The 27,842-nt window shown below is 36.5% G+C and overlaps 1 protein-coding gene across 1 annotated transcript in view; it reads left to right on the forward strand.

Moving 5' to 3' along the window:
• The first annotated feature begins 184 nt into the window (after window positions 1–184).
• The window catches only part of dally (division abnormally delayed protein), a 219,796-nt gene continuing 192,138 nt past the window's right edge, over window positions 185–27,842 (forward strand). Inside the window, exons 1-2 of the mRNA XM_033482407.2 lie at window positions 185–1,057; window positions 10,925–11,065. Of these exons, the coding sequence (XP_033338298.1) occupies window positions 829–1,057; window positions 10,925–11,065 (370 nt within the window). The 5' untranslated portion in view covers window positions 185–828. The remainder of the gene's footprint in view (window positions 1,058–10,924; window positions 11,066–27,842) is intronic.

A 27,842-nucleotide genomic window follows, 5' to 3' on the forward strand; every position in this document is an offset into this window, starting at 1 on the left:
ACACGACGTGCTCGCGGAAAACGAGCGTGCTCCGTTGTTTGGTAAGGTAAGCAGTCGCAGTGTGGTGGATAAGCAGTTGGATTCGAACTAATGCGAGGTTGGACAGTAGAGGGGATAGGATAGCTGGCGAATAGGCGAATAGTGGGAGAGCGCCGGTCGGTCGAATCTCGAATCGCGAATACACGCGCGGTGCCGCTCTCGGTTTAGTCAGGTTCAGTCGCATCGAGATACTCGTGGAACGCGTGTCGCGTGGTGCATGCATGCATGCTTGCTTGCGTGCGATCAAACGTGCGTGCATGTGTGTGCTTATTATTGTGGTGTACCGAGAGTGGTCGGCGGATGTGCATGTGTGCGGGCCATAACACGGTGTTGCGCTCGGTCTCGAGTCTCGACAGTGCATGTCGTGATTACTATAACCGTCGTCGTCTCGTCTGTCCGTCCACCGTGATCGCATCAAATGCACGTCTCGTGCTTCTCGAGATCACCGAGTAACACCCGCCGTCATCTGTATCCTCGTGACGTTTGACAGCGCGCGGCTGATTCGCGAAACGAAGAGGAAAGGGGAAGGAAGCCGCGTCTCGTCCCGGCGGTTGATGACTCTTCGAACGATCGTGCCGAATACACGACGAAGGAGGAGGAGGTGGAATTGAATCGTCTCGCTGCTGCTCGTGTTCCGTCCTCTCTTCCCCCCCCCTTCTCAACCAGCAATCACGATTTACGGAACTTGCCGGTATCGCTGCCGCTCGTTTATTCTTGGTTTCCCTTTTTCCTTCGATTCATCTCGCCGTTCACGCAAACCGGCCCCAAGTTCGACGTTATTTCACCAAAATGAGAGTAATGCGGAGACATCGTCACGCGGTCCTGGCACCTGTGTCCATCCTGATACTGTTGTGCAGCCGGTCCGATTTCGTGTCGTCTCGATCGACACGATCCGCCGAAGACTCGTGGGCCGTGGCGGATTTCGCGCCAGACTGTGAGCGCGTCAAGCCTTTCTTCGAAAGCAAGAAAATCACGATCGTGCCCGTGAAGCCAAGCACACCGGAGAATATTGCTAAAAGTAAGTGGTAACACTCGGTTCTATATAGTTTCGACGGATTTGAAAGACTACTCGATTAGAGCGATCGAATGATCGCGCGGCGAGATTTTTACGTTTTCGAGGTTACCGAACGGGAGAAATTGAACAGGTTTGCGATTCGCGCTGAACGAAATCAATTAGGTATCTTGATTATTATACCCGCCTGATTCTAATTATGAAATTTATTTAATGGCTCTCGAGTGTCGTTACACTAAACGGTACTTAATGTTATTACATCAAATAGCATTTAAGTACTTCTTGCAAAAACCCGCCTCAATTGTCGTGAGACCGGTATATCTGTCTTCCATGATGGTCATCTGATACTCCGAGCTCCTAACCCTTATCTTCGGTTCAATTCAAACGGAATTACTTATTTAACTTTTGACGTTTGTTATCTATTGTAGATATTTACGAGTAAATTGTGTATACTTTAGTGCACGCGTAAGGTACCACTTTTCCGTTAATTTGGTTCTATTTCCCGATATTGTTTCGTAGAGGGGAGACGAATGTAATTATGCGTGTGAATATTACCATGTGCATAAAAGTGTAGAAAAAATTTATTACCTTGTGGTCGAAGTTGAATTTTAAGAGTTAAAATTCTGATGCAGGGCGAGCAATTGAAAGATTTTGTAGCTATAGAATACCAAATTAAATTTGTCAAGTCATCGATTGTTTGTTGTCTACTTCTATCTACTTATTCACGTGTCCTAAAATATTTCATAATTCATTGTTTTATAATATTAGAAAATTATAACAGGAAACCGAAAACAGCCTGTACAAATTCTGCTACCACTTCTATAATGACTTTACTAATTGCAGATCTGTTTTTCTAAATGTAATTAACTTATTTTCCTGTCACAGAATAATTCAATGTTCGTTCGAATTTTCATTCCAATTCGTTCAGTTCGAATCTATTGGCAATTAAGACTTTTACACCGTATCGAGTACCATTTGGTTAATTGCATATGTGAAATTGCATTACGTGATCAACTAAATACAAACTTGAACGGCGCGAACGAACGCGCTGATAGAAGTTCCTACAATTTTTTAAAGGATATTTCATCGAAAAACTTTCGAGATGAATACCTACTGCAATTTTTTAGCGAGTCCTACTATGCTCAATGGATGAGGCAGCCCCAGCGTGGCTATCATATCATTATCATATCTCAGCATCAGCGTGTCGATGCGCCCCTAGATGAAATTAGTTGCGGTGTAGCGTGACCTTAGGTGACGTTTTTTGGAACATCACAGCGGACAATGTTTCTAACACTGCTGTTCTCTTTGGGTCTGTGAAACCCGAAATGAAGTTTCAATTATGGTGGACAGTATTATATTCAATCATAGGCGTGAATTTTCTTACGTTTAATAATGAACCCATTTGACAATATAAGAGAACACAATTTGATATATTAAGTTCACGATAAAAGTTTGAAAAGTCTGAAATAAAAGTTCAAAAAAAAAGTTCAGAAAATAAAAGCTTAAAAAGGTGAGTGAGGCGCGACTCTCTCTCTCTCTCAAAGCACAAAAGGCGGGTGCCATATACGATTGTGCAATTCCCTACTAAGTAAATACTGAAGTTCGTGAAAGACATTGTTCCTTGTGTAGAGATCAAAAGGGACGAGTTCAGGGTGACACCCCGTGTCTTCATTTTCCCACGTAGGTCACCGACGCAGGTCCTTGAAGAAGTTTCAGCCAAGCATGTCAATAGAATATCTGAAAAACGACGGTGTCCCACTTTAGAGAATAACACTCTCGAATTGATGCATATTAGTATTAATGAGTTTGTCATTGAATTGATCCTATTGTTGCCCCTCATTGTCAAGATCCGAGCTCTATTGAAAGATTCTATGTATATTCGAAGATTAAAGTACATACAAGTAGGTTCGTTTTCGTTCCAGTTAGGTACTCACTTTATGATTTATCCTATTGTATGCATTCACTTTATGTACATTGATAAATACTATACTATATAACTATAATATATACTATAATAATATATAATAATATATATAATAATACTATAATAATATACTATATATAACTACTAATATATACTATACTATTTGAACTGTATCAAGATGATGAGTCAACTTTGTTAAATGTTGGCAAACTTTAGTTTTCATGCTTGCAGACGTTTTTCTCGAATCTGACATTTCTCGCCGAAGCTCTTCTCGCGTCCAACAATACAATAGTTTGTGACGTAGCGTGGCTACGCAATTGAGCGGTCACGTATGGAGAAAGTTCGCATATCACGAACAGGTTCGGACGTCGTAAAGACTGTGAAACCAAGTCGTAAATGGTATTATCCGCGATACCGATCGCGTACCGATTTCTGGAGTGCTATTACTGGTCGCGAGAAACCTGAATGAGCCAACGGTTCTCTATTTTCTCTTTCTCTCTCTCTCTCTCTCTCTCTCTCTCTCTCTTTTTCTCTGTGCACGATCCTATCCCTATCCTAACCCATTTTACACGTCTGTAACCACTTGTCGAATCGAGGGAGAAGGGTCACTGATGTAGCTTCCGGTTTTATGCACTTCCGGTTTTATCTGCTTCCGTACATCAAGTGCTGTACATCACACCTAATGGAGTAAATGGATAGAGATAATCGTCCGCGGCAGCCTCCAATTGAAGTACAATGACGTTAATGTTCTTAATTTAAAACGACAAATTACGCGGAGAATGGCTTTGTGACTGTTGTCTGGGCCCTTAATTTAATATCTGGGGTGTCCGTGAATAACACTGTCTTTGTACCTATTCGTGATAATGCTAATTAGTATTTTAACACGATTGGATTAGCTTGAGATGTATAACATTCTCTTAATAAGGTTACAATTGAAAATACTTCGGTTTCACACAGACCAGTTATGAAATCACTAGCCTGCGGATTTTATGCATTTGTAGCAAAATTGGGTGGTTGCGATTTAAAATAGTAGAAAGATTGAAATGATTTAAAAAAATATCCATATTATTTTTAATCTACTGAAATAATAAATGAACGAATAAATTTGTTATTTAGTTTCTATGTTTTGCAGTTGATGCGAACAATTTTTATTTCGCATAAAAATCCGCAGTCTAGAAGTCACTTTACAATCATACGCATCGTCTTTTAAATTTCACACTTGCTGTCATTGTTTCTCAGCTGTGCATCCACATTTTTATTACGACCCTTTACTAGTTCTACCTGTTTCAACTTGTTGTTTGCTATTTGATTGCATTATTATACTAGATATCTAAATATAATAAAATTACATGTAATAATTCCCAAACATAATTACAGATGTATAAGTAATGTAGAACAATTACGTTTCTATTTAAATTATTGAACGTATCTCTTACATAGAGTTGTATCTACTTGAAATAGGCTATTTAAGTATCCTTCGTAGTTGTGATTACGTGAACTATAAAAAACTGCAGCATTAAATGATTCAATTTCTATTGTGAATTTAAGATTAAGATTTCTTTCATGTGTGACTGCTACGATCACTTCTCGACATAAGAATTATTGTGAGCGCCTCGTTCGCCGATACAAGGCATAACTTATAAGAATTTTACGGTGGTTATTATGTAATACAGATTTGCATTAATTATTACACGCGAAATAAAAGGACGTTACGATAGAACCGCAGGCAATATTATTAATCGTACAAGTCGGTAAACATTTAATGTGGCGCCTTAAATGAAGTATAAAGCATAGCTGTTTTATTATCCGGAGATGCTGATGTTTTCCAGTTTAGTTCGAATAAAACCGAAGCTCTGCTGTACCCATTCTCACGGCAATACGTTGGGACGTTAATATATTGATTGATTCGGAAATATAAAAATAATTAGCAAATCGGATGACGAAAACGTGTGTCGATAAAACTTCAAATTCATCGAATGAACACACACACATTCGCCGCGAGATAACAAAAGAAGAACTCGTTGAAAACGTGCATGAAAAAGAAAAAAATGATAAGATGGATAAAGTGGAGCCGAGAGGTCCACTCTGAATCCTCTTACGCATCTCTGCCGACGAATCATTCGCGCACCAAATAAAACCGATAAATCCGTAAGCGGCTGTTCCAGAAGTATATCCCCACTGGAAGTAGCGAACAATAGGCTGCTAACGACGAATCATGAAAAATCGTGGCGGAAAACTGTGAGCAGGTTTTCTCTGGTACCTGAGTATCCTCTGTGGCGCTACCTCGGGCCGGTCAAGGTGCTCTCAGCGATGTGCACAAAAGGATCATAGAGAGGCAAAAAGGAAGGACACCCGGACGATGGTGCGTCTTCTGTGACGGGAACTTTACGATTCCACGCCGGTTTTATGGAACGCGTCACGGTATGACGCGACATTCGGAAAAAAGTGTTCGATTTCTCGGGGGAATAAGAAATCGATATTTTTCGGTCGAGAGACAACACAGCCACAACTGCACCGTACATTAACGTATTGTCCGTCGTCGTTCGTTGGTATTATTATTGTCGAGCTCGTATTTCTCATTCTTCGGAACGATGTACAACGAAACGTACAGTGACTCCGCTAAAAATCGGCCACAAGATTATTTAAAGCTTAATGTTGTAACAAATTCTAAAAGAAAGAAAATACTTTTGGAGCGTAGAGGGTTAACGAGAAATGAGTAATTTTGATATTCTATAAATTTTATTCGAAGTCCGAACAATTTTGTCTTTGCAGATCGTCAAAAAGTGAGATTACTGCACCATTATAAGGCATTGTACAACAAAATCATTTTTCATTTGGAAAAAGTTAAGATTACCTTTACATTTTGATATGGAGGCGAAGAATTTTATTCGTTTGAAATTTTTTCGTATTTTCGATGGAAATTTAATCAAAATACATATTCACCCGCGTCAGATTCATCGTATGTTTCGCGTTTCATAGAATTTGGAGAATTTTTAATCAACGTTCTTTGAAAGGTTTAACGGCTTTGTAAAATTATTGATTTCTCGAATCGTTCGTCGCAGCCCACCTATAATTAAAAACTGTCTAGTGTCTATCGACCCTCGTATATTACTTGTTTGAAATCTGCACACCAATTTATCGCAAATACTATCGACCGTTATGAACGATTTCAAAGAGGAAAACGATGAAATTCATGTTACGTTAACCAATTTTAAGTACCAGGTTTGCCTCTCTGTGCCTGTGCGCGCACTGAATGTTGCAAGATCGTAGAATGCTAGCGAAGCTGTTATAATAAATTTAAAATGTGCAATAATATTTTCTTACACACGCGAATGTCTGTGTCTCGAATCACTTGCTCTACCAAGTAGATTTCTAATTTTATCCATATCTGTAGCATATGGATGCATTTCGTTCCTGCATTTGAAATATTTGGAAAATATTTCATACAAAATTTGTATCATTTGATAAGAATGATTAAGTATTAAGAAGAGTTCTATGATTTTACTAAAAAATTTAAGTCGACAGTCTGTGTCTAATTTTCAATTTCATTATGGCATGTTCAAAAATTGAAATAATATTTTTATTTACACGATCTTCAGTGACTTTCCATGACCTATTACTGTAAGTAATTGAAACAAGCAGATGAAATTGAGAGAATGAGAACGTTTCAAGAATTTGAAGATGCTGTTGTACTATTTTCAACTCGTTAAAATTGTCAACGTAAAAGTTAAATGTTTATGTATCTCCTGTATCTTGAAATCAATGCAAACAATTATTATTTTCCATAAAATTCTGCAGTCTATTCATTACATTTTTATCACCAAAATGTATCGTGTTCCTGAGAAAACTATGCAAATATAGGAAATGTTCTTTGAAGCTTTAAGTGTGACGACTGCATTTAGAGTATCAAAGGTTGCGTGAAACACCCTGTAGAATTTACGGTTTCACCGTAGCATTTACGGTGAACTTGGTGAAAGAATTGGCTTGGGAGACCTCCCGCATCTTGCTTGTTTCGGATGATTTTCTTTACGCATACCACTCTATACCTGAATGCTCCAACTTTGGCAATATAGAGGGTGAGTCATGCGAACGGGTCAGGTAGTTGTATAGGATCCACCTTGCCGACATAATGACTTTACTATGTTTGTTGCCAAGGTCAATGTCGAGAGTATAACAAATGCGCTGCGGCATAGCTTCGGTTTCAAAGCAGTACTCGAAATTCTTAATACTATGCTCCAATAGTTATTTAACAAAAATCAGTGTGTCGTGCCGAGCATTAAAACTGTCCTACGTGTGTTACTACTAACAGTGACGAGGCTAAATTTATTTAGACTTTTCATCACATTAACGTATGCTTGCATTAATACTAGCACTACCAAATCAGTCAAAATCAAAGGTTTCTGATGTTTTCCTTTTACAATTTCTGACATTATCAAAATGTTTCTATGAGAAATTTTTAGGTGAACTTCTTCGTTCGAGCATACATATATGTATTGCAATATAAATCGTAGAAGTTGGCATAAATTTAATTTGGTCATAGTTATAAAACAATTATAGATTAGTTGTTAAGAGATCGATAGAGTTTCGGTGTTAAGAAATTTATTCAATCATTCCTCTGAAAGAGTGTGTAATAAAAATTTGAAACTATTCAGTTGAATTATAATGCGGTAACAAAATAATTATCAAGCAACTATCGAGGACCCCATATTATTACAGTCCTGAACTATTAAATACCTTGAAGCAATCGATGCTGTTCGATATACCCTATATTTTTTAAATGATTATTAAGCGTCCAATGGACGAGGTGGAATGTTTAATTAGTGAAAAACTTCATTTCACGTTTTCTGCTGGTGGTTTTGCACCTGATAGGATTACATATTTCTGGCCACCCAGTACACGTAGATACGTATCGGTTCTTTTTAATGTTGCCAGGACGGTCGATTCTTGTACCTGTGCGACGAGTTCCGTCTTGAATCATTCGAAATGACGAAGGCGCCACGGATAAAGATAGAAGGGAACGAAAAAAGGGTATAAAAGGGACCGACAGTGAGAATGTCTCGAACGCTTTACGATGCGTCAGGGTGTGGTGTGGTTCATCGCGAGACTGAAACGGCTTCGTTCTCACGGCTAAAGGTTTTCGCTCTTTGTTCCTTTTTTCTTCATGGCGTATCCGCGGATGAAGGATGAAATCATATTCAAGATTCGCGCGAGTGGAAAAGCGTTGAATTTTATCCGATCAAGCGTATCGAACATAGTACATTTCTCTGAATTGGTTAACAATTAACCTACTGAGCATTAAAACTGACTAATGTATGTTGTTCCATAAGAATGGTAAGATCGAATTTATTTAGACTTTCCACAATTTTGATTTGCAGTGTATACTTTAATTAAGAAATTTATGCCATCATTTCCTAGGAAAGCGTCTTTATAATTTTAGCAATTTTTAGTGTTAAATACGATTCTTAATTAACTCTTTGTCTTATTAAATCTATGGATGAATAAAACATTATTTTTCTGTTATCAGTATTTAATCCATTAACGGTGAATATTTATTGCAAGAGTTGCAAACATTATTTGTTTATGTACTTAACAAAAGATCAGGATGTATTGTTTTATCAAACATTTGCTGTTTTCGAGAATTTTTGTCATAGAAAATTAATGATAATTAATTAATCAAATATGTTGGATTACCGCCGCTGTTGACAAAAGTTGCAAGTATCTTTATCGAAAAAATTGTATTGTATTTTTAAATATATAGGATATAGATTTTTAAAAAATTCAATCATTTGTAGAAATGGCAGTAGATAGAATCGAAAAGTCACTTAACACGTTGAAAAATTAACTTCGATCATTCGCAGTTCAAAAAGTATTTGAGGTATCAAAAGCAATCCCACGCTATATTTGTAAAAATATCAAACCAATCGTTTCATAGATTGTAGTTGCAGTTTTACGAACATGTCGTCGATAACAGGCGTCAGTTAGTTTTCCAATTTCCGTTGCGTGAAGCTTGTTAAACGAAACTCGAGGAGAATTGAATGAAATTGCAGAAGAAGCGATCGCATCTCTTGATGCATGAGATAATTCATGTTCTTCTGATGTGTTACATTTTTTTCTATCGACGCGCTCAGCAAACGGAATCACCTCATTAAAAACAAATATACGATATTACATCTTTGCGAAGATACAAATTCTGTACGATGATCTTTGTACATTTTATTTTCTGTGGGACACATTTTTATACAATGATCTCATCGTGTACGCCAGTTTTCGCACAATATTTTGCGATTTTGTTTGCGTTTTCATCGAACACTCAGAATATAAATTTAACTTATAAACTTATTTAAATTTAAATTAATTTAACCTAATATTCGGAAGTTTGACTTTATTTTCGTTGTTAATGTAAATATTTTCGGACAATTCTTCCTCAATATTTTCTTTTACTAAGTTTTCATATATTTGCTAATATATGTTGCAATATTTCATTAAATTTTGTCCGGAACAGCACTTTCTAATGTCTCGCCTGATTCAAGAGATTTACCAGGATTTGCTGGTTGCGTAAATTCAGATCGCGTAAAAAAGTGCCGCATAAATTGGGTAACGAGTGTATTTGATATTCGAATAAAAATAAGTATGTACAATTTGAAATAATATTTTGCCCAGCACTGTTAAGAGCGATTGGAGGAAATCGGTTGTTTGCGTGGCGCGTGCAAGTATGCAAATCGTGTGCGCGGGGTGCAATAAGTTTGGCGAAATGGGGCACACGTACAATTGCAGCGAGGACAGACGATCGGCGGCGAATAGAAAGAGGTGGTTTGAAACCTAGAACGAGGCCAAAAGGACCTATTGGAACGCGCCAGGACCTCTTGAGGATCCCGTTAGCCCCGTTCTATTTGTCCCCGTCCGTGACCTCCGCGACATAGATGTCAGTCTATCCTATTTTATCGAGCAATCGTCCTCTTCGTGTCGTAATTGTATGAGACGACGAGTCGAGGTCGAGTTTCGAGACGCGAAACCTTCTCTTCGCGTTTCCGGCGAACGACAATTTCATCTGCAAAAAGGTCCGTTCAATAATCATTATAATCGTTGGTCGTTATTATCGCGATCGATCAACGTTTCACGAGGAGACTGTCGTGTCGCGACGCGTCGCTGCGTGTTTCGACGACGCATAACTTTATCCCTCGAAATTCTGTCAGTATAAGAATTTTGGAAAGTGGGAAGCAAAATTTGCTTGTACGAGCGTGCGAATGCGAAAGTTTTAGTAATTTTCAAATTGCAATAGAATCTTGGCTATTTGAATTAAAACTAAAATTACCGAACCAGCCAGTATTACTGGTTTTTGATTTTTTCCTTTTACAGTTATTGGAATTATAAAAATCTTGAACACGAAGACTCGGCTTTTAAAATAGAATCTTAATGAAATGAACACATCCACAGGTGATGTCGTAAACTTACGTCTTTTCACGAGCTGCGGTGGCTTACTTGAAGTTCTGTCATTTTACAGAGTAACAGAATCATTCTACGATTAAACTAACATGCTTGGTAATTACTAGACTGCGGATTTTGTTTATTTATGATAAACATGAATAGATTAGATACAAAATCGTAAAGAGACATTAGAAGAGTTAAAACATATTATAATTAATAAAAGAGGAAAAATATTTTCCGCAGTCTAATAATTACTTTTTCAGATAGTGCTCGTTACGCATGTGTACACGATAAATGCGTCTGAGTCTATTTTTCCTTTTCCCCTTTGTATGTACTTCCACACGGATGCACGTGTGATTTATTACAACCCCGTTGATTTTAAAACACTGTTTCTGCTGCAGTAATTCGCGAGAATGACGAATGCGCAACTTCCCACGTAACTGGAATATTTTATGCAGAGCGGTTAAAATCTTCTTTCGTATAGATTAATATTTTATTTTGTTTAATTATTGATTTTGTTTCAGCGACGTGCAACGGCATGTGTTGTAGCCTAGAGACTGAAGAAGCGTTGAGACATTTACCAAAAGAAGATTTTCACTGCGTAATCCAACAGTACAGCAGTACTCTGCAAGGTCCTCTGGCGACAACGGCGGATGCACTTAGGGGTAAGTTACTTTAAACGAATCGAGTAAACGTTTTATCGGAAATTTGATAGCGTTACTAGCGTTCAAACATTCACTTGGACTTAATTTGAGCGATCTATATCATTGAATTCTTGTGAATTCTTTTACATTGGATACATTCGATTATTAGCCATTAACACGTTCCGTGCCACGTGTACCATCGATGGTACACGCTTGCATGTTTACTTAGTGAACTGAACAAATTGTTTACAAGAAATTTAGAACCGAAGAATCAATTTCCACCGCAAGAATGGGCGTTGATAAGTTTTTGTTACGTTGTTATGTGTACGAGAATTAATAATATTGCACGTAATACATCAAGTTTTAGTAAAATATCAAAGTGTGAAGATTCGAGTAAAAAAAGCTCGGCACGGAACGTGTTAAATGCGTCGCTTAACAAATGATGCATCGTTAGAAGTATTGCTGAAAATTGGCAAACGAGCTTTGCAGCTGTTTGACGTGAGAATTAAGGCAATTACATTCTCCACTTCATTATTTTCTTTAGAATTTGATTTTGCACATTATAGTTCAAGTGTGTACACTCAATTACTTTAAATTCAGTAAAGGCGTAATAAACATATTGCAAAGATCTTCAGTGCAATCTTTATAGCACTCTATGTATTCATTGATTGCAATATTCTAAAAGAAATGTTTCAATTCTTACTTAGAGATGACGAATTCGTTATTCAAATATAGACAAAATGAAAGAATAAATTTAAATTCTTTGAAAAATTCTTTAATATTCTTTAAAAGAATAGTTGATTTTTTATTAAAAAATAAATAAAATGAAAGAATGAAAAGAATTTAATATGTCTTATTCTATAAATATGAAGTTAATTATGCCCAAAAACAAATTAAAGGCTCAGAATTTGGTTACTCCACAGTAACCGGCTCTACTATCCTATTCGAACAAACTGAATTTCACTAGGATGATTGGAATTCGAAAGAGTTTAAATACTATCCACTATGATAAATTTAACTTTCTAGTTTCAATTTCGTTGATTAAATAACGTAGATTTTGTGGATTTTGAGAACTTTTGGGATTGATTTTCGGCACTGTGTTAATAAAATACGAGCTGGTAATGGAGAAACTTGCACGAGTCGGTCGTAACAACGAAGTTCGCCAGAATACGTTCCTTTTGACTGACAAACTGAGGGCGTGGTAAGAAAGGATGGCAGCAACGACAGATTTCCAGAATGGGGTATTCCGTAGCCTCGCCGAGAGTTCCAGAAATGGGATCGAGGGAAACAGTTCCTTAAATTGGCAAAACTCAGTCGCGATCACTATTTTTGCGTGCCAACTGGGACACCCTCTTTTTCCTTCTCATTCTCACACGCGTGCTTACACATTGTCCTTCTCTTTCTATCGCTTTCGTCGGTTTCATCATCTGTTCTTTCATTGTTTCTCCGTCTTTATCCTTGAGGCATATCAATTAATGCGCTTATTGTCGTCGAAACTTTTCTTACCACGGTTATTTATGGTACAATGTATGTATCGTCTAATTATCTTTCGCAATGTTTCGCTTCAATATGTCGAGACCAATTTCATTTCATATGTTTCGTGACACGGTAGTTTACAGTTGGCCTTACAATAGTTATATAAGAATATTTTTATTGGAATCGGCTCTCAAGTCGGTATTCAGTTCTATTTGAAATAGTAGCGCTAATAAATAAATCGTTCATGTTACTTCTCGAGTGTGCAGGTTGTATCAGAAAATTTTTAATATTTGTGCATTGAATGTAGAATTATCTGTACCCAGCTGCAACTGTTGCCTTGTTTATTTATTTATGCGATTATATAAAAGTTCACATCGATTTCTCAATAGAATTTTGTTGTGGATTAAAATTACTTTGCGTTCGTTCGCGTTCTGTCAGTTCCGAGCTACAGATGAATTATTATTATTTCAGTAAGTGTATTTAACGCTTATCCAAGCAGAGATTTCCTAAACGCAACTCGGAATGCAACTCGTAATTACAGAGTATAATTATCCTTTGAATAATAGTTTGATCACAGTAAAAAGCGTTCGTAATTTAGAGGTAATATAGGACTTTTATTGCAGAAGCAGTGAATATAATAAACCGGCTTAATTACGTTATTAATAAATTATTAAATTTTTTAGTATATTTTAATTTCATCACAATTTCATTCTAATTAAGTTGAACAGCTATTTTAATCGGCGCTAAATATTTATCAACATAAATGGTATCTTCGTTCACGAGTTTAAACAAGATATTGTTTTAATGTTTAATACAACTGTCATGTACCCCACTGTAACTGGCTGACGGAATTCTTTATTCAAATTTAAAAGTTAATTTCTACTCCGATGGATTTGAGTCTATTAAAACTTGCGAGTCGTAAACTTCATGAGAATTAAAAGAGTTTTTAATATCCATAAATAACGTCTCAGTTTTTATTTTATTGAATAAATTGCTTTAATTTCATTCAGTTTTTGTTATTTCGATTAATGTGTTAAGACAACTGTGCTAACAACAACAAATGTGTTGAATTCAAATAAATAGTTAAATTCTCGAGTATGTTGTTATGCGCGTTATTTGATACAGTGTCTTATCTTTGTACTTCCCTCTCGCTGAGTGTATGAAGGCGCGTTACATAGACTCGATGTAACGAGGCATACCGAGAATTTTGCTCCCTGCTCCAAAATAAAAGCTAAACGAGACCGTTTTTAAACCAGAAGAAACGGGAGAACATGTGGACGAATATTTTTCTTTTATTCAATTCTTTCTTTCGACACACAGGCCACATTCTCTATTTGGTCCATATTTATTATTTTTTATTCACAAATAGAATGTTATTTTTCATTCGGATTTTAGGGAAAGACAAATAATACATCATTTTTGCTTCTCTTTTGTCGGTTTTATGTTATACAATGGATATTTTGTACATTAATTTTGCAAATAAAATTTGTTGGTAAACAATGTGTGTTAGCGACGTATTTTACTCTAGCATCTAAGATGTTGTGTCCGAATGTTTTTGCGATGTTAAATTTTGTCACAATCTTGTTTATCGCTTATTATACAAACGAACATGTGCAATAATTAAACAAAATTTATGTTTCTACTTACTTTAAGAAGTGCTTTATTACATGAGAAAACAATTGATTCAATAATACTATCGTAAACAGTAAAAAGGAGCAATAATTTTTCTGATAATATCGTGTCCAAATATTAATGCGAATCACTGTATATTGGTCTCGTGCTTTTTATTTATCTTACGCCTCGATAATGTAAATATCGTTAGGAAGCGCGGGAATATTTGTATATATATATAGAAAGACTTTAAGAAGATTCACTCGACTGGATTCTTCAGAACTTTCTCAGAGCTTGTAAAGCTCGCTCGGGAATCTGGAAAGTTTGTGGGACACATTTCGTAAATAAAGTACACTGAATCTTCATTGAGAGATAGAGAAACATTCTCCTGCGGAGAGAATTCTTTCCAGGAGAAAAGCAACATCGCTGAAAAACGACTCGATATTTCGAATTGCTGCGATACACGTAAAAATAACTATAATATAATGATATAAAAGAACTCTTCTAGTAATTTCGTTTATTTATGTTTATTTACTATGTGCGTAACGTATTCATGGATCGCGAGTGTTCCGTTTTTCATGTAAATAGTAAATAATGTCCGAATAAATAACACCGGCCGTAACACGTATACCGGGCAAATGAAATACAAAAATAAATGGGAAACCATAACGAAATACGCAGAAACAAGTAGAACAATTAATTAAACGAAGCGTTATTACAGTCGATTAATAACAAACCATTACTGAATGAAAAACGTGCACGTTCAACAATTTTGTTCGGCAACAAGAAATTATATTTTATTTTAAAAAATATGTTTCCGTTGCTTCTAAAGATTACGAGCTACTATATTCGAGGTAAATACACAATTCTCTTTGATAAAAATTCCAACTTTTGTTTTACTACAACTCGTAAAATAAAAATGTTTATTGTAAGATATCTGTAGTACATGGATGTTTACTGTGGCGGGCTTTTTCTGGTAGTTCTTGTTATTGCCAACAATTTTTCTATACAGCAGTTTGATATATTATCTTTAACAGTTTAAGCAAAACGTATGCAATAAAAGCCGCACGGACGCTCGTTTTGCTCCAACTTACTTCACTTTTACCATTGTTGTTCGACCCCTCTAATAAATTAGCGTGATAAAATATAGCCGGTGTTTTTTCAGAGATATAAGCAATCTAATGGACAAACTTTCAAGTTTCATCAAAATTAGTACCGCTGTTTCTCAGTTTCAAGATAATACACAAACCTGGTCAAATTTTATTTCCAATGAAAGTAAGAAATAACCATTTCAAATAATTAATTTCGAATCGTTATCTTCAACGTTGTTATTTGAAAATACAAATAATATTAATCTATTTGAAACGTTAACAATTTCAGATAATGAATTTATTTCAAGTATGACCAAAGTAATAATTCTCAAAATAACGTGCAATGAAACGATTTTACTTTAAGAAACTTTTACATGCTTTGAGCAAAATCGTTTCTCAAAAAGTTTATCTTCAAGGGATTTTTGAAAACTGCTTCGACATTGTTTAAACACTTATATAACACTGTTTCATAACTATAAAATCAAGCCTGTAAAAGATCGTTTTATAAAGGTCGTGGATAGATACAAGAAACAATACGACAAGATCTGACTGGAATCATGCAAAATCGAATATTTGAACCTACTAATTACAAAATTATTGTTACAATTTCATTTTATTGTATCCTGTGTTGAATTTTTGTGTAATAATGTGTTCTATTCTGTTGGTTTTGTAGTTACAAAACAAGAATAAATTACTTTTCTTCTGTTTCTCTTTTTTTCACCGACTGAAAATTCCTTTTTAGAATAATATCGTTTTTTCGGTGCAATCTGAAATATGGCATACTTGATTCATTATTATATTTTAACTACGATGTATGAAAACTGAAAATTTTTAGGCGATTTTATAGTTACGAGACGCAGTGTCTCTTTTTCGCGAGCGTGTACACAGCTGCATAATTTCAAGATCTTAGGAAAATCGGAAGTTGAAAGGCTTTGAGCCATCTTGGCGGGAAAGGAACTGGTAGGTACTGCTAAATACGAATCGGGTTCGCGATAGCTAGCACAACACTCTTTGAGCGCAACGTCGCTGGTGGTTTTCCGCCCTTTTCTTTCCATTTCTAAGTCCACCCTATCCCTCTCTGCTTCCCTTCCACAATTTTCTCTTCTTTCCAGACACGTACGGACCCCGTTGCAGCTTTCCCAAGTTTTTACTCGCTCCATCCCGTTCTGTTTTTACCCTTTCTTCTTCTGCTTCCTTGCTCTCCTTTCGCTTTCGTGCCACTTGTCTCCCCCTTCTCCCAACCTCCTCTTCTACCGATTCGTTTCTCGATATGACGTAAAAAGGTACGATGCTCGCTTGAATTTCGCAGAACGGTCAGGCCGAACGCGCGTCGGAGGTAAATTTAAATTCGGAAACAGGGACGGCGAAATAGTGGAGCAGAATCGTGCGACCGTGGCGGAATAAGAAACGCTGGGACCAACGAATTTTGACCAGTGCATATGCTCGTTCGCAATAGTTCTCGATTGAATACCGAGCCCGGAAAATTCGAGGCGTACTTCTGGCGGGCTGAAGTCATTTTAGGTAGAATGGGGAACGAGCGGTATTGGTAGACTATAATTTTCCAGCCAGTTTGTCCGCGAATAACCTGCATACGCAAATAGGATAAAAATGCTCGGTTGTTCGCTCTATGCTAGCTGAACCGTGCATAGGCGAAGTGAGTTAACTTCACCGTCTGCATTCGATTTAATTTTAGTGCCAAATTGAGTCTTGAAAAGACTTATAGAACTAGACGTCGTTTTAACGTCTGAAATAAGACGTCTTAACGAAGTCCATTTCAGGTTGTAGACGTTCAGACCTGAAATGGACGTGAAATGGATGTAAAATGGCCGTACAATTGACGTCTCTAAGATGTCACGTTCTACTTGCGACATATTTAACTTAATCTGTTGTTCCGAACATCTATTATCTTAAAATCCTTAATATTAATTGCACTTTTCTTTGAAACTAATTTCTTCCAAGTATATTGATTTAATTGTCGATTTCACTTTTTCGAAAAAAAAATGTGAGACATTTTGACCCAGTACGGCTGTCGGAGGGTTAAAATTAAAAATTTCTACATTAGGTTCTTTTTTTACTAAATTTTACAGAATATTCGGAACGGGAATTCCACGTTGCCCGCGGTTGGAGGGTTAATGTTTTCTCGGCGCTTTTAATAGAAAATGATTTGTCAACAACGAAAAGAAATCGAAAGCTCGGAGAGCCATGTTAACAGAAGCCGAAGAAAGCAATGAAAATAAAGAATATGCGGGATAAAAGATAAAGTATGAGAAACAAACCGAAAATAGTCCGTATCTAATCCTGGCGAAGTTCTTGCGTAGGTTCGCCCTCTTGACGTTCCGTCACGAGAATAGAAGAGCTTTGCGAGGCAAGCGTGGATCTATTTCACTTTGATCCCTATTGTCTTTTTGATTTGAAATTCCTTCATTGTTCCTTAGCTTTCTCGCTTTCTCTATTGTTTGCGAAAGCGATCGAGTAATTTCCGAATTCGTTTGAAGTGTAACTACGATGGTATGGAAATAGATTGAATCGAAATGATGTTTACAATCCTGTAAAAGTATCTTCGTAAACCGTGGGATAATTAAAAAGTATTCATTACGTACATATCTTGTTGCAAGCAAATCATTCGAATGTGTTTTTTTTCTGGTTGGTTTGCTCTACTCTCTATTTTATTTTTAAACAATTCTTGATCTGTCAATACGTAAAGCCACACGTAAAGGCTTTATTAATATGTTCGCTGTCAGAATCTGTTTCGACAATAGTTATCATAATTCTTTTATTTTAATAAACGCAACGTATTCTCTCCGAATTATGCTACGCGTTATAATTCTAGACGACAATACTTTACATATTCTTGTCATGCAATATAGTTTACTTTTAAATGACATTTTTATAAATTTTGCAGAAAGTAACCAAAAGATGTTTAATTTAAACCAAAATAGCGTAATTTTGCTTCGACAAAATTATAAGACACTGCTTCTAAAAATAAAGAAAATGTACGAAATTAGATTAAATTATTACACTTTTTGGAACATTAGCAGTGGGTAGAGCGTCCTTTATTTTTTCCTACCTGTGTTATTCGTTTAGGCAGACTCTTACATGTATAACTTTCTTTATGTACGATTGATATGATCCATGCTTTAAGTCCGCACTGGTCAAACTAAAACTGGAATTGAACTGAAGCTTGAAAATACGCTCTAACATGATAGCCGGTGTTTTTTATTGAACGATCAACGAATTTTGTTTCATCATTCTGCTATAAATAACAGTTTACTATATTGTTACTATATCGTTTTACACGAAGTGCATTTTAATGTAAGCATTACGTTGAGTTCCTGTACTAATAATTTCCTAAGTGTCTTGTAATGTTGTCCACCAGTCTGCATGGTACATAGTACACCTGTGCTATCTGATCTCATTTTTCATTACACAATTTATGAAAAAAGAAAAACTTGCAGTATTACGGAGTTGGACATTTCATATGCACGGATCGTAATAAATAAACCATTTTAATTGATGCCCGGCACGAAAAAGTTCTGCTCCATTTCTAAACGGATCGCCAATACCGATCATCGATGGCCATTATGGCGCCGTCAGCGCATTAATCAAACATTACGACTATGGAGCCAGTTACCGAGACAAATGGTGGTAACGAACGTGTTAACCGATTTCAATGAAGTTTTTTCTAGCGATATCTATTTCCGATCAAAGGTCAATCGATAAATGAATGGATCTCGCGGTCGCAATGCCAGCGACCTGTCGATTGCACCTGGTCCACGGAAAGAAAGAGAGCAAGCAGGCGCGGAGCGTCAGAGATAGAGCGATTGCGAAAGATTGCTGGAAGAATGAGAGAGTTAGAGAAAGAGCGAGCGAGCGAGAATGAGTGAGTGAGTGAGTGCGTGAGTGAGTGAGTGAGTGAGTGAGTGAGTGAGTGAGTGAGTGAATAAGTGAGTGAGTGAGTGAGAGAGAGAGAGAGAGAGAGAGAGAGAGAGAGAGAGAGAGTGTGTGTGAGAGAGAGAGAGTGTGAGTGAGTGAGTGAGTGAGAGAGAGAGAGAGAGAGAGAGAGAGAGGGAGAGAGAGAGAGAGAGAGAGTTGTGCTACCGCACGTATACCAGTTCGACGCTGCAACAGCATATCTGGTCCTGTTTGATGTCCAGGACCGGGTTCCACGGTCCGGATCAGGAGGGTTAACGGCTGAACGAGGCGGGGAAAGGGGAGGCGGGCGAAGGCAGAGAGCCCGCTTTCTCGCATCCGTATAAGGTTGTGCGTGCATTGCAATTTGTAATGCTGTTCGATGCTCTCTCGAAAGTGCAGCTTGCACGAAACCTCCGGGCAACGAATTCGAAACTGACCGGTCCATTCGGCCACGAACCGTGCTAGCGGTAATTATTGCAAGGATGCTATTTGCCCCGCAGTCTCGCGTCTGACGTATGCTCCGTTGAACGCGTCGCGACGTCGCGGGAAATCGCGTCTCGTGTCCTATTCGATTAGGCGTTATTCAATCAACGGGATCTTCTGGTCTAGCTACACCTTCTTGAACTATTCGGAATCAACAGTTCGATTACTCGGGGAGAACTGCCATGAATGGGACACTTTTGTTTAGGATAAGATAACAAAGATCAGTTCTTTTACTAAAAATTAGAAAAAAAAGTATTTTAAATATTGTATAATGAGCTAGTCTCTCTAACATTTCAAAGAAAATTTAAGTCAAATTATATCATTTTAAAAGGTGCGTGGACGCTTTTGCGTTCATTCAAATTATATCGTGGAAGTCTAAAAGATAATGAAAATAATAAATTGTAGCAATTAAACAAACTGAGTTTGTCCTTGGGAATTATTTCCCGTAAATATGAGACACACTCGATCAATTTAATCCACTTATTGACAGCACTATATTAGAAATTTCGTACAAAGGTTAAGTAATTCACGAACCTGATAAAAATTCCAGCGGCTGAAAGTCAGACCGCACGGAATGGGAGCATTAACGTAATACGATTTCGAAATATTTTTCCTTATAGGCAGGCAAGACGGCATTGTTCGGTATTGTTTAATATCGTCCGCATAAAATATGTCTCATGCGTGTCGAGGTACATGAATGCATCAGCAACAATAATAGCAACGCTCTCCCGCTGGGTAGGACATTGAGTGCACTTAGAATCGCAGCGGTTGTACTTGTTGATGTTTTAACAACCCCACGTGCGAAAACGGAATGCGGAGAGAGGGGGGGGGCAAGAGAGAGAGAGAGAGCGAGGGAGAGAGAGAGAGAGAAAGAGAGCGACACTTTTAACCCCACCGATAGTCCAGCGACGTTTTGCGGTTTATGCGTAACCGGCGAACTGACTAATTGCGCGTGAAATTCTATTGTTTGCGGTGGAAATATTAATTACAAGAATCATTCAATACTTTCTAAACGTTTCGACGGTTTAACGCTGCAGTTGACGCACATTTCACCGCTACGAGATAATTAATTTCTGTTTACACAATATTTAACTTTTACCGGTGATTTGAGGTTTCTTTGATACGGAGATTAATTCATTTTTAATTGAGGTCCCGCGCCTGATCGTTAATCTGAAAGAGACTTACAACTAGTTATTAATTTTTTTTAATCAAAAGCCAAATGTGAATGATACTTTGAACGTCATATAAATAAAATTTCAAAACTGAATATATCAAGCTTGCACTCGTCAGAAGGTATTATTAAGCAATAACAATAGTCAATGATTTTAATACTGTTAAATGGTCAATGAAATTTTTTGCTTCGATATTGTATTTTGATAGGTGAATTAGAACTGTAAAGTGAGATCTATGCAAAGTTGGACATAGTTTCGTTCGGATGGCGAATAAGAGATAGCGATTAATGAATACAATCTTATTCGACATTATCAAATACAAATTTATCTAGATAATAATTTAGCCGAATAAGATTTTGTTCGAATAAAAATTCATTTGAATACGAAATTATTTGTTATTCGAATAAGAATTCATTTGTACAGGAATTAATCAGTCTCAGGTTCTTACCATATTTACGGGTTCTTGCGTAATAAAACCTGATCTTTATAATTCCACACGTGGAGAATCTCAAATCAACTGGATGAATAACATTAGAGAAATTGCGATAATAAATTCGAAGACAATATTTAAAAAAATAACTGCACAGATCATGGTGCAAATTAAATTATAGTGTCGGATACTTGTGTTTCACACAAGCTTAATTGGTCATTGTACGTCATTATTGTAGTATTTCTTTTCCTTCTTTTTCTTCGTCGTCGTCGTCTTCTTCTTCTTCTTCTTTTTCTTCTTCTTCTTCTTCTTTACCAAACAACTGTTTCTCAGTTCTTTTTTTTTCTTAATGTAATTCTGGCGTCTCTTGATATCTAAGGCGGCTCCTTACTCCGACGGTAAAAAAAAGCTGGCGTTATTCGGGAACTTTTTAAAGTTAATTATTGAACATATCAGTTCCAACCTTTAGAAATTTATTGTTGCGTATTTGAAGAATATTCGGCGTTTTTTCAAAATGTAAATATTGATTTAATTCGAAGTTGTTCTTCTTTTACGTGAGTTTTACGAACATTATACTTCCGTAGCTCAGAAACATAAAAACGATACAGATTCTAGATCCTAGAGAGAGTTCCGCTCATTGACTCGGTCGTCTCGCGCCAGCTGATTTTTTGCCTCTCATTGATCACTGTTTTACATTAATAACAAGCCGTTATTCGAATAACGTTTCGAATAAATTCTGCGAATAAAGTTGCATTCGAATAATATTTCGAATAAATTCTACGAATAAAATTTTACCGATTACTCGTTATTCGAATAATATTTCGAATAAATTCTAATAAAATTGTATTCGTTATTCGAGTAAAAAATATGCCCAACTCTGCTTGGACATTAGTAAGCGATCACATGTGTTTTCTTGTTTGAAAACGAAAGATACGGATTCAGACGGGACACAATCGGTTGAAGATAAAGAACACCCGAGTTGTCTATCGACTGCAAATTAAAGACGAGGCGCTGAGCGTTCGTGATGGGCTTAAAATGTTCCCAATTAGAAATCCTTGCAGCCGAATCGTTTTCTTACGATGCTGTTAGCTCCGCGTGTGGCGTGGATGCTACAGGGGGAAAAAGATTTTTGCACGTGCTGGGCGGGCCAGGTCATCGGCCTGCATCGCGGTAATTTATTTTAAACTCGTGACAGAACGTCCCGCTGAAATTTCTCTCTCGGCATTACGCAACGCCATTAGTTTCAGCTGTCTCTGTCGCGCGCTTATCGTTTCCTTGCGACCAATTAGTAAAATCGAGAGTATCCCACGGATACCGCGCTTTAATTGCTGGACACTTTGATGGGGCAGTTCTCCTAGAACATCTTTGGCTCAGGTTTACATGCCGGTGAATGAAAACGACGTTCTAACGATTGAATGTCAAAGATTTCGCTCGACGATACTCGTTGTTCAGTAAGCCAGGCCTGGGAAAATTTTATTTGAAACGAAAATAAGAAATAACTATTTGAAATAATTCATTTCGAACAGTTGTTTTCCATGCTGTTATTTGGAAATAAAAATAGTAACGTTATTTTTTTATTTCACGTACGACAGACGAAACTATCCTCGCGATAATATGGAACAAAAAGATTTTATATAAAGAAATCTTTACGTCGATTTGTTTTAAGCAAAACTCTCTTTTCATGAAGATATCATGCTTGAAATAATATGAAACAAAAGATTTTATTTTGAGAAACCTCTACTGCAATTTGTTTTGAGCAAAACTCGTTCATCAAAAAGATCAAGCTGAGGAGATTTTTGTCTGGGTCGTTTAAATATTGTCGCGAAAGAGAAAATAATCGTTTCACTGATGCAGAAAATGAAAGAGGGATGTTATTTACCCGTGTTGTTTTCTATTTTGGAGAAACATCAATGAAGATGGCAGCCTAAACCAAACTTAGAACCGATAATTAGATAACCATATAATTTGCAAAACGAGTTTCACGATTATTTCAAACGATTATGTCAAATAATTATAAAATAAAATAACATGTTATTTAAAATAATATTTCGAAAGTGATCACGGGCATGGAAATAATTATGATATATAATAACATATTATTTTAAATGTGCCCAGATCTCAAATAAACAATGATCTTCGGTCTGTGTCTGGAAAGATAAAGGTGTGATTAGGTGTTTTTATATTCTTTATATGATTTTGAAATTGATGGAAGAATTCTCTATTCTTTATTTGCAATCTAAATATTTTCAAGGAACAATATTATTCTTTAAATCTTATTTCAATTAATACTTTTACAGAATTATATTATTGGAATTTTATTATATCTGTGCTAAAATACAGGGTGGGCCAGGATTCGTAGTACAACCGAGCATCGTGTGATTCTACGTGAAAAAATAACAAAATTTAGCATAACATTTTTCTATCCGGGGTTCTGTTTTCAAGAAAGTCGACTTTAACCGTTTGAGTCCCAAGCAGCGTGATTATGCTGTTTAGATTTTGTGTCGCGCTCAATTTTACTGAGGGCAAGGCCATACCTGTCCTATTTTATTTTGTTTGTCAACCTTGACGAGCGCTATCGTGTCGCTTGGTTCTCTTCGCAATCGGTTAAGACAAGCGCTGTCGCGCTGTTCGGCATTTTTTCTCAATAACCCCTAGGACTCAAACGGTTAAAGTTTGTTCATCTTTGTATATAGGATTTAGACTTTCGCTTAGACCCTTGCTTCTCGTGTCGATTAGCTTGCGGGTCTTCTCGTTTACCAATAGAAGTAGGTTTCGGGAGGTCATAGAAAAGTGGGGATTACTGGCATGCAGATCGGGCGGAGCGAGCGGAATACCTCCCTTGTCACTCTGCCGAAATGACGGACTTCTTTTGAGCAACGAGCAGTAGTAAACGGAATGTTTACATCTTTGTCAATATTTGTAAACACCATCTCGAACGGAAGCAACTGCGGTAGAAAAAGAGACGGCAACTAAATCCATTACAAAGATGAACAAAATTTAAAGTCGATTTTCTCGAGAACGGAGTCCCGGATAAAAAAATGTTATACCGATTTTTTTTTTATTTCCTACGTAGATTTTAGTAGTTACCCCTGCTCGGTTGTACTACGATTTCCGGCCCACCCTGTATATTTTGTGACAAAGCATGCATTAAAATGCATTATCTCTAAAAAAATCAGATCTTGGCGAAACCTGTATACATTTGCATTTTTACACAAACGTGATACGTTGAAACATATTGTTGTAAAGTGATATTTATCACCGAATTTTATTATAACTCTGGATTGTACGTACTTCAGCAGTGCTGGATTGAAGAATTATATTATGCGAATGTTTCAAGCAACCAAAAGTTTACATAATGAGCAGATTATTAGGATATTGAGCATATTATTTATATTGAGCATATTTACATATTGAGCATATTATTACATATTGATATCCTGTCGTGTGCGGATGGTTTGTAAGATTTTCTTGTTTCACACTGTACGATGGCTGTATTGCTTGAACGTAGCTTCTCTGTTCTCGTTAGACCAATATAAATGTTTATATTCATGATCCATGAACTCCAGATAAGAGCGTAGGATAGTATTCTCTCGTTCTATATCGAGTTCAACTATAATTGGACATTCGTTACACCATGATGTGTGAGAAAAGAAAACAATTAAGCATCGAATCAAACGCTGATATAATTACAGTTTCGTAAGGAAGAGTTGGAATCTTGAAATCATGCGATATACGAACCGTAAAAAGACCAGGAAAGTCTGGAAAAATAATCGAGGCAGAAGATCGGTTTATTGAAACCTTAAGCAAGAGGCGTAAAAGGGGTGCAGGAACTTAAATAACTGCAGAGATAAATAAACTCGGAGACGAAACAATTTCGATGGTAACAGCGTGGTACAGGGTGGGGGGAGGAGGGTGTGGAGGACGGCATTCCAGACTGTGTGGTACTTAAAAAACCATTATTGGAAAGACAGAATAAAGCAGAAAGGCTTCGGCGTGCGCTGAGCACCTTAAAAGTTGCACATTGCGAGGCGGGGAAAGAGTGTTGCGGATTGATGAGTCTAATGGCGAAATGGCTGGGTGCAAACATGTTCGTCGACAAGTCGTTGGAATGTTGAATGCTATTTTGCGTACCGTTAAACATTCGGTTTGTTTTTATGTGTTATTATTAGACCGGGGATTTTTATGCATTTGTAAAAAATGTGTAGGTGAAATTTTAAACGAAGAAAATAATAAAAGATTTTAGGGACATCTATGTATTATTTTCGATTCGCTAAAATTATTAAAGAAAGAAAGAAATTTTTATTTGACTCATCTTTGTTGCAATTGATAAAGATAAGTTTTATTTTGCATAAGAATTTGCTGTCCGGTTTATGCAAAATAAAAATTCTATATCAATTCTGAGATACAGGAGTTGAATAGAACTATATTTGTTCTTTTAAATAGTACTAAAAAGTTGGAAATAATTTAACAATCTTGTTAATCTAATGAAATCCGTAGTCCACCGTTATCGATATAAATGTTAATCATTCGCTGAAATTATATGTATATAAATACGTTTCTACGAGAAACTCTATTCCAATCTCGTCATTGTTACAGAACAATATCAATATCGCGTTTAGGACTCTCTAGTTGCAGTGTTTAATAATAGCAAATTCAACCTATTCATCGAGAATAGGTAATACAAACAACGTTTGCGAAAAGCATGTCAAAACAGACTCGGTCCACCGTCTTCCGAGGGTTGAGAGATTTGCAACAACCCTCGAGAGATCCAATATTGTTGCATAAATTGAGGCACTGAAACTCGGGGTTGTCGCGATGCAAGTTACACATGGCCGGGTTGAACTTCCGAAGTACATTTTACAGGGACCGAGGAAAATGAAAATACATCTCTGATAGTAGGGCGATAAATCGTAGTGTCTGCAACTCCGAAACTCTGTGTGCGTGTGTATATATGCGTTTGTGCGACACTGTGTACGTGCTTTGGCTCCCTACGGCTATCGACGTAAATCATATTTCTGAATATCTGAAAGTAAATTGAATAATGGCTTGGAACACTCCGACCTGGATTCTCTATCGCTCTCTGATCGACTTCCTCACGTTGTACGTCCGTAGTGGTTTTTAGCTGTTCATCGAGTTCTTTGAATTACATGAAAAATTTTCGTACAGTTGCGGCCTGATCAATTTCACACGTACATGTGTGGGCTGTTGAACATTAGATGTTGTATACTTTTGAGAATGCACGCCGATAATTATTCTGACAATGAGAACAAAATATTCTTAGGTATCTTATGTCTTGATGACACGTCGAAGTAACAGTTCGTCAAAATAATACCATTAATTAAATAAGATCAGACATTTTTTAAAATATTGTAGATTTTAGTTCGATATAATTCGAACTTTAATTTATTTAAATCTTTTGAGAACATTTATTGCAATAAATTTGAAGTATTCAGAATGAAGATGCTAATAAACAATGCAGTGACACATTTTTAACTTTTGATTGACAGATTAATATCTAGAATTTATTGAATTATTTGGTAGTAACAGAAAATTGTAATAATATTATTAATTAGAATACGGATCTTATGCATATACACAGTAGAAAGATCAAAAGAATTAGAAAATGTCGATGTCATATTTTTGATCTATCAAACTTGTTAGAAGGAAGAACGTTTTATTTAGTGTCTACTTCTTGTAACCAGAGATTCACCGGTGATTTTCGGTTGTACCCCTTCATAACCTTTCTGAAAACCGAAATTTAGGAATGCCGGAGATAGTTACCTATATTTATCGGTAATTTTTCCGAATTTTAGATTTCATTATAATTTCCAAGCATCTTTTAAGCAGATGTCAATAATCGGTCTTATTTTTCTATCGTTATTATATTCAGTGGCCTTATAATATACATGCGTATTATATATATAAACCTGATATATATTACATATATATCCTACCCGAACGAAATCCCGAAATAATACTGGTATTTATTTAAGTTTTCGGTAGTGTATTGGTGTCGATATTATATAGGTATTGATGTCTTGGTATTATATGGATTACGGCATAGATTTGCTGGAATAATACCGGTATAAAGTTCCTGCTTGGAACTGAGGCAGGCAGTTTTCATTTTACATAAAAATCTGCAGTCTAATTATAACTGTACGTTCATCGTGCGACACATACGATGATTTAAAATAAATTTTAATAATATTTAACAGGTCACACGTATTTTTATAAATCCAGTCAAATCTTTGCTACATAATATAAATCGGTGTCTACATAGTTTTCTCTCCTATAAATCAGTGTCAGGCAAATTTCCATAACGATCCATAGTCTAGACATTGCATAATTCTATTCATTTAGGTTATTTTTTTACACAACGCAAAAAGTATGCTAATGCCACAAGTATGCTAATAACACGAACGCGTCAAGCTACTGTTTGTAGATAAATATTAAAACGGTTGTAACGCGTGAAAAAATTACAAGTTACAAAGAAGAAGTTACAAAGAAACTCGGAGTGGTTCGTGTTTATTAAAACGAGAAAATTAATTATCGCCGCGAGCGTACATATGTTTGCGCGCGCGCGCGTTCAGCAGCAGGAAAATTGAATGTTTTCTTGCGAGATC

This window comes from Megalopta genalis, chromosome 6 (assembly GCF_051020955.1).
Source record: "Megalopta genalis isolate 19385.01 chromosome 6, iyMegGena1_principal, whole genome shotgun sequence".
Lineage (NCBI taxonomy): Eukaryota > Metazoa > Arthropoda > Insecta > Hymenoptera > Halictidae > Megalopta > Megalopta genalis.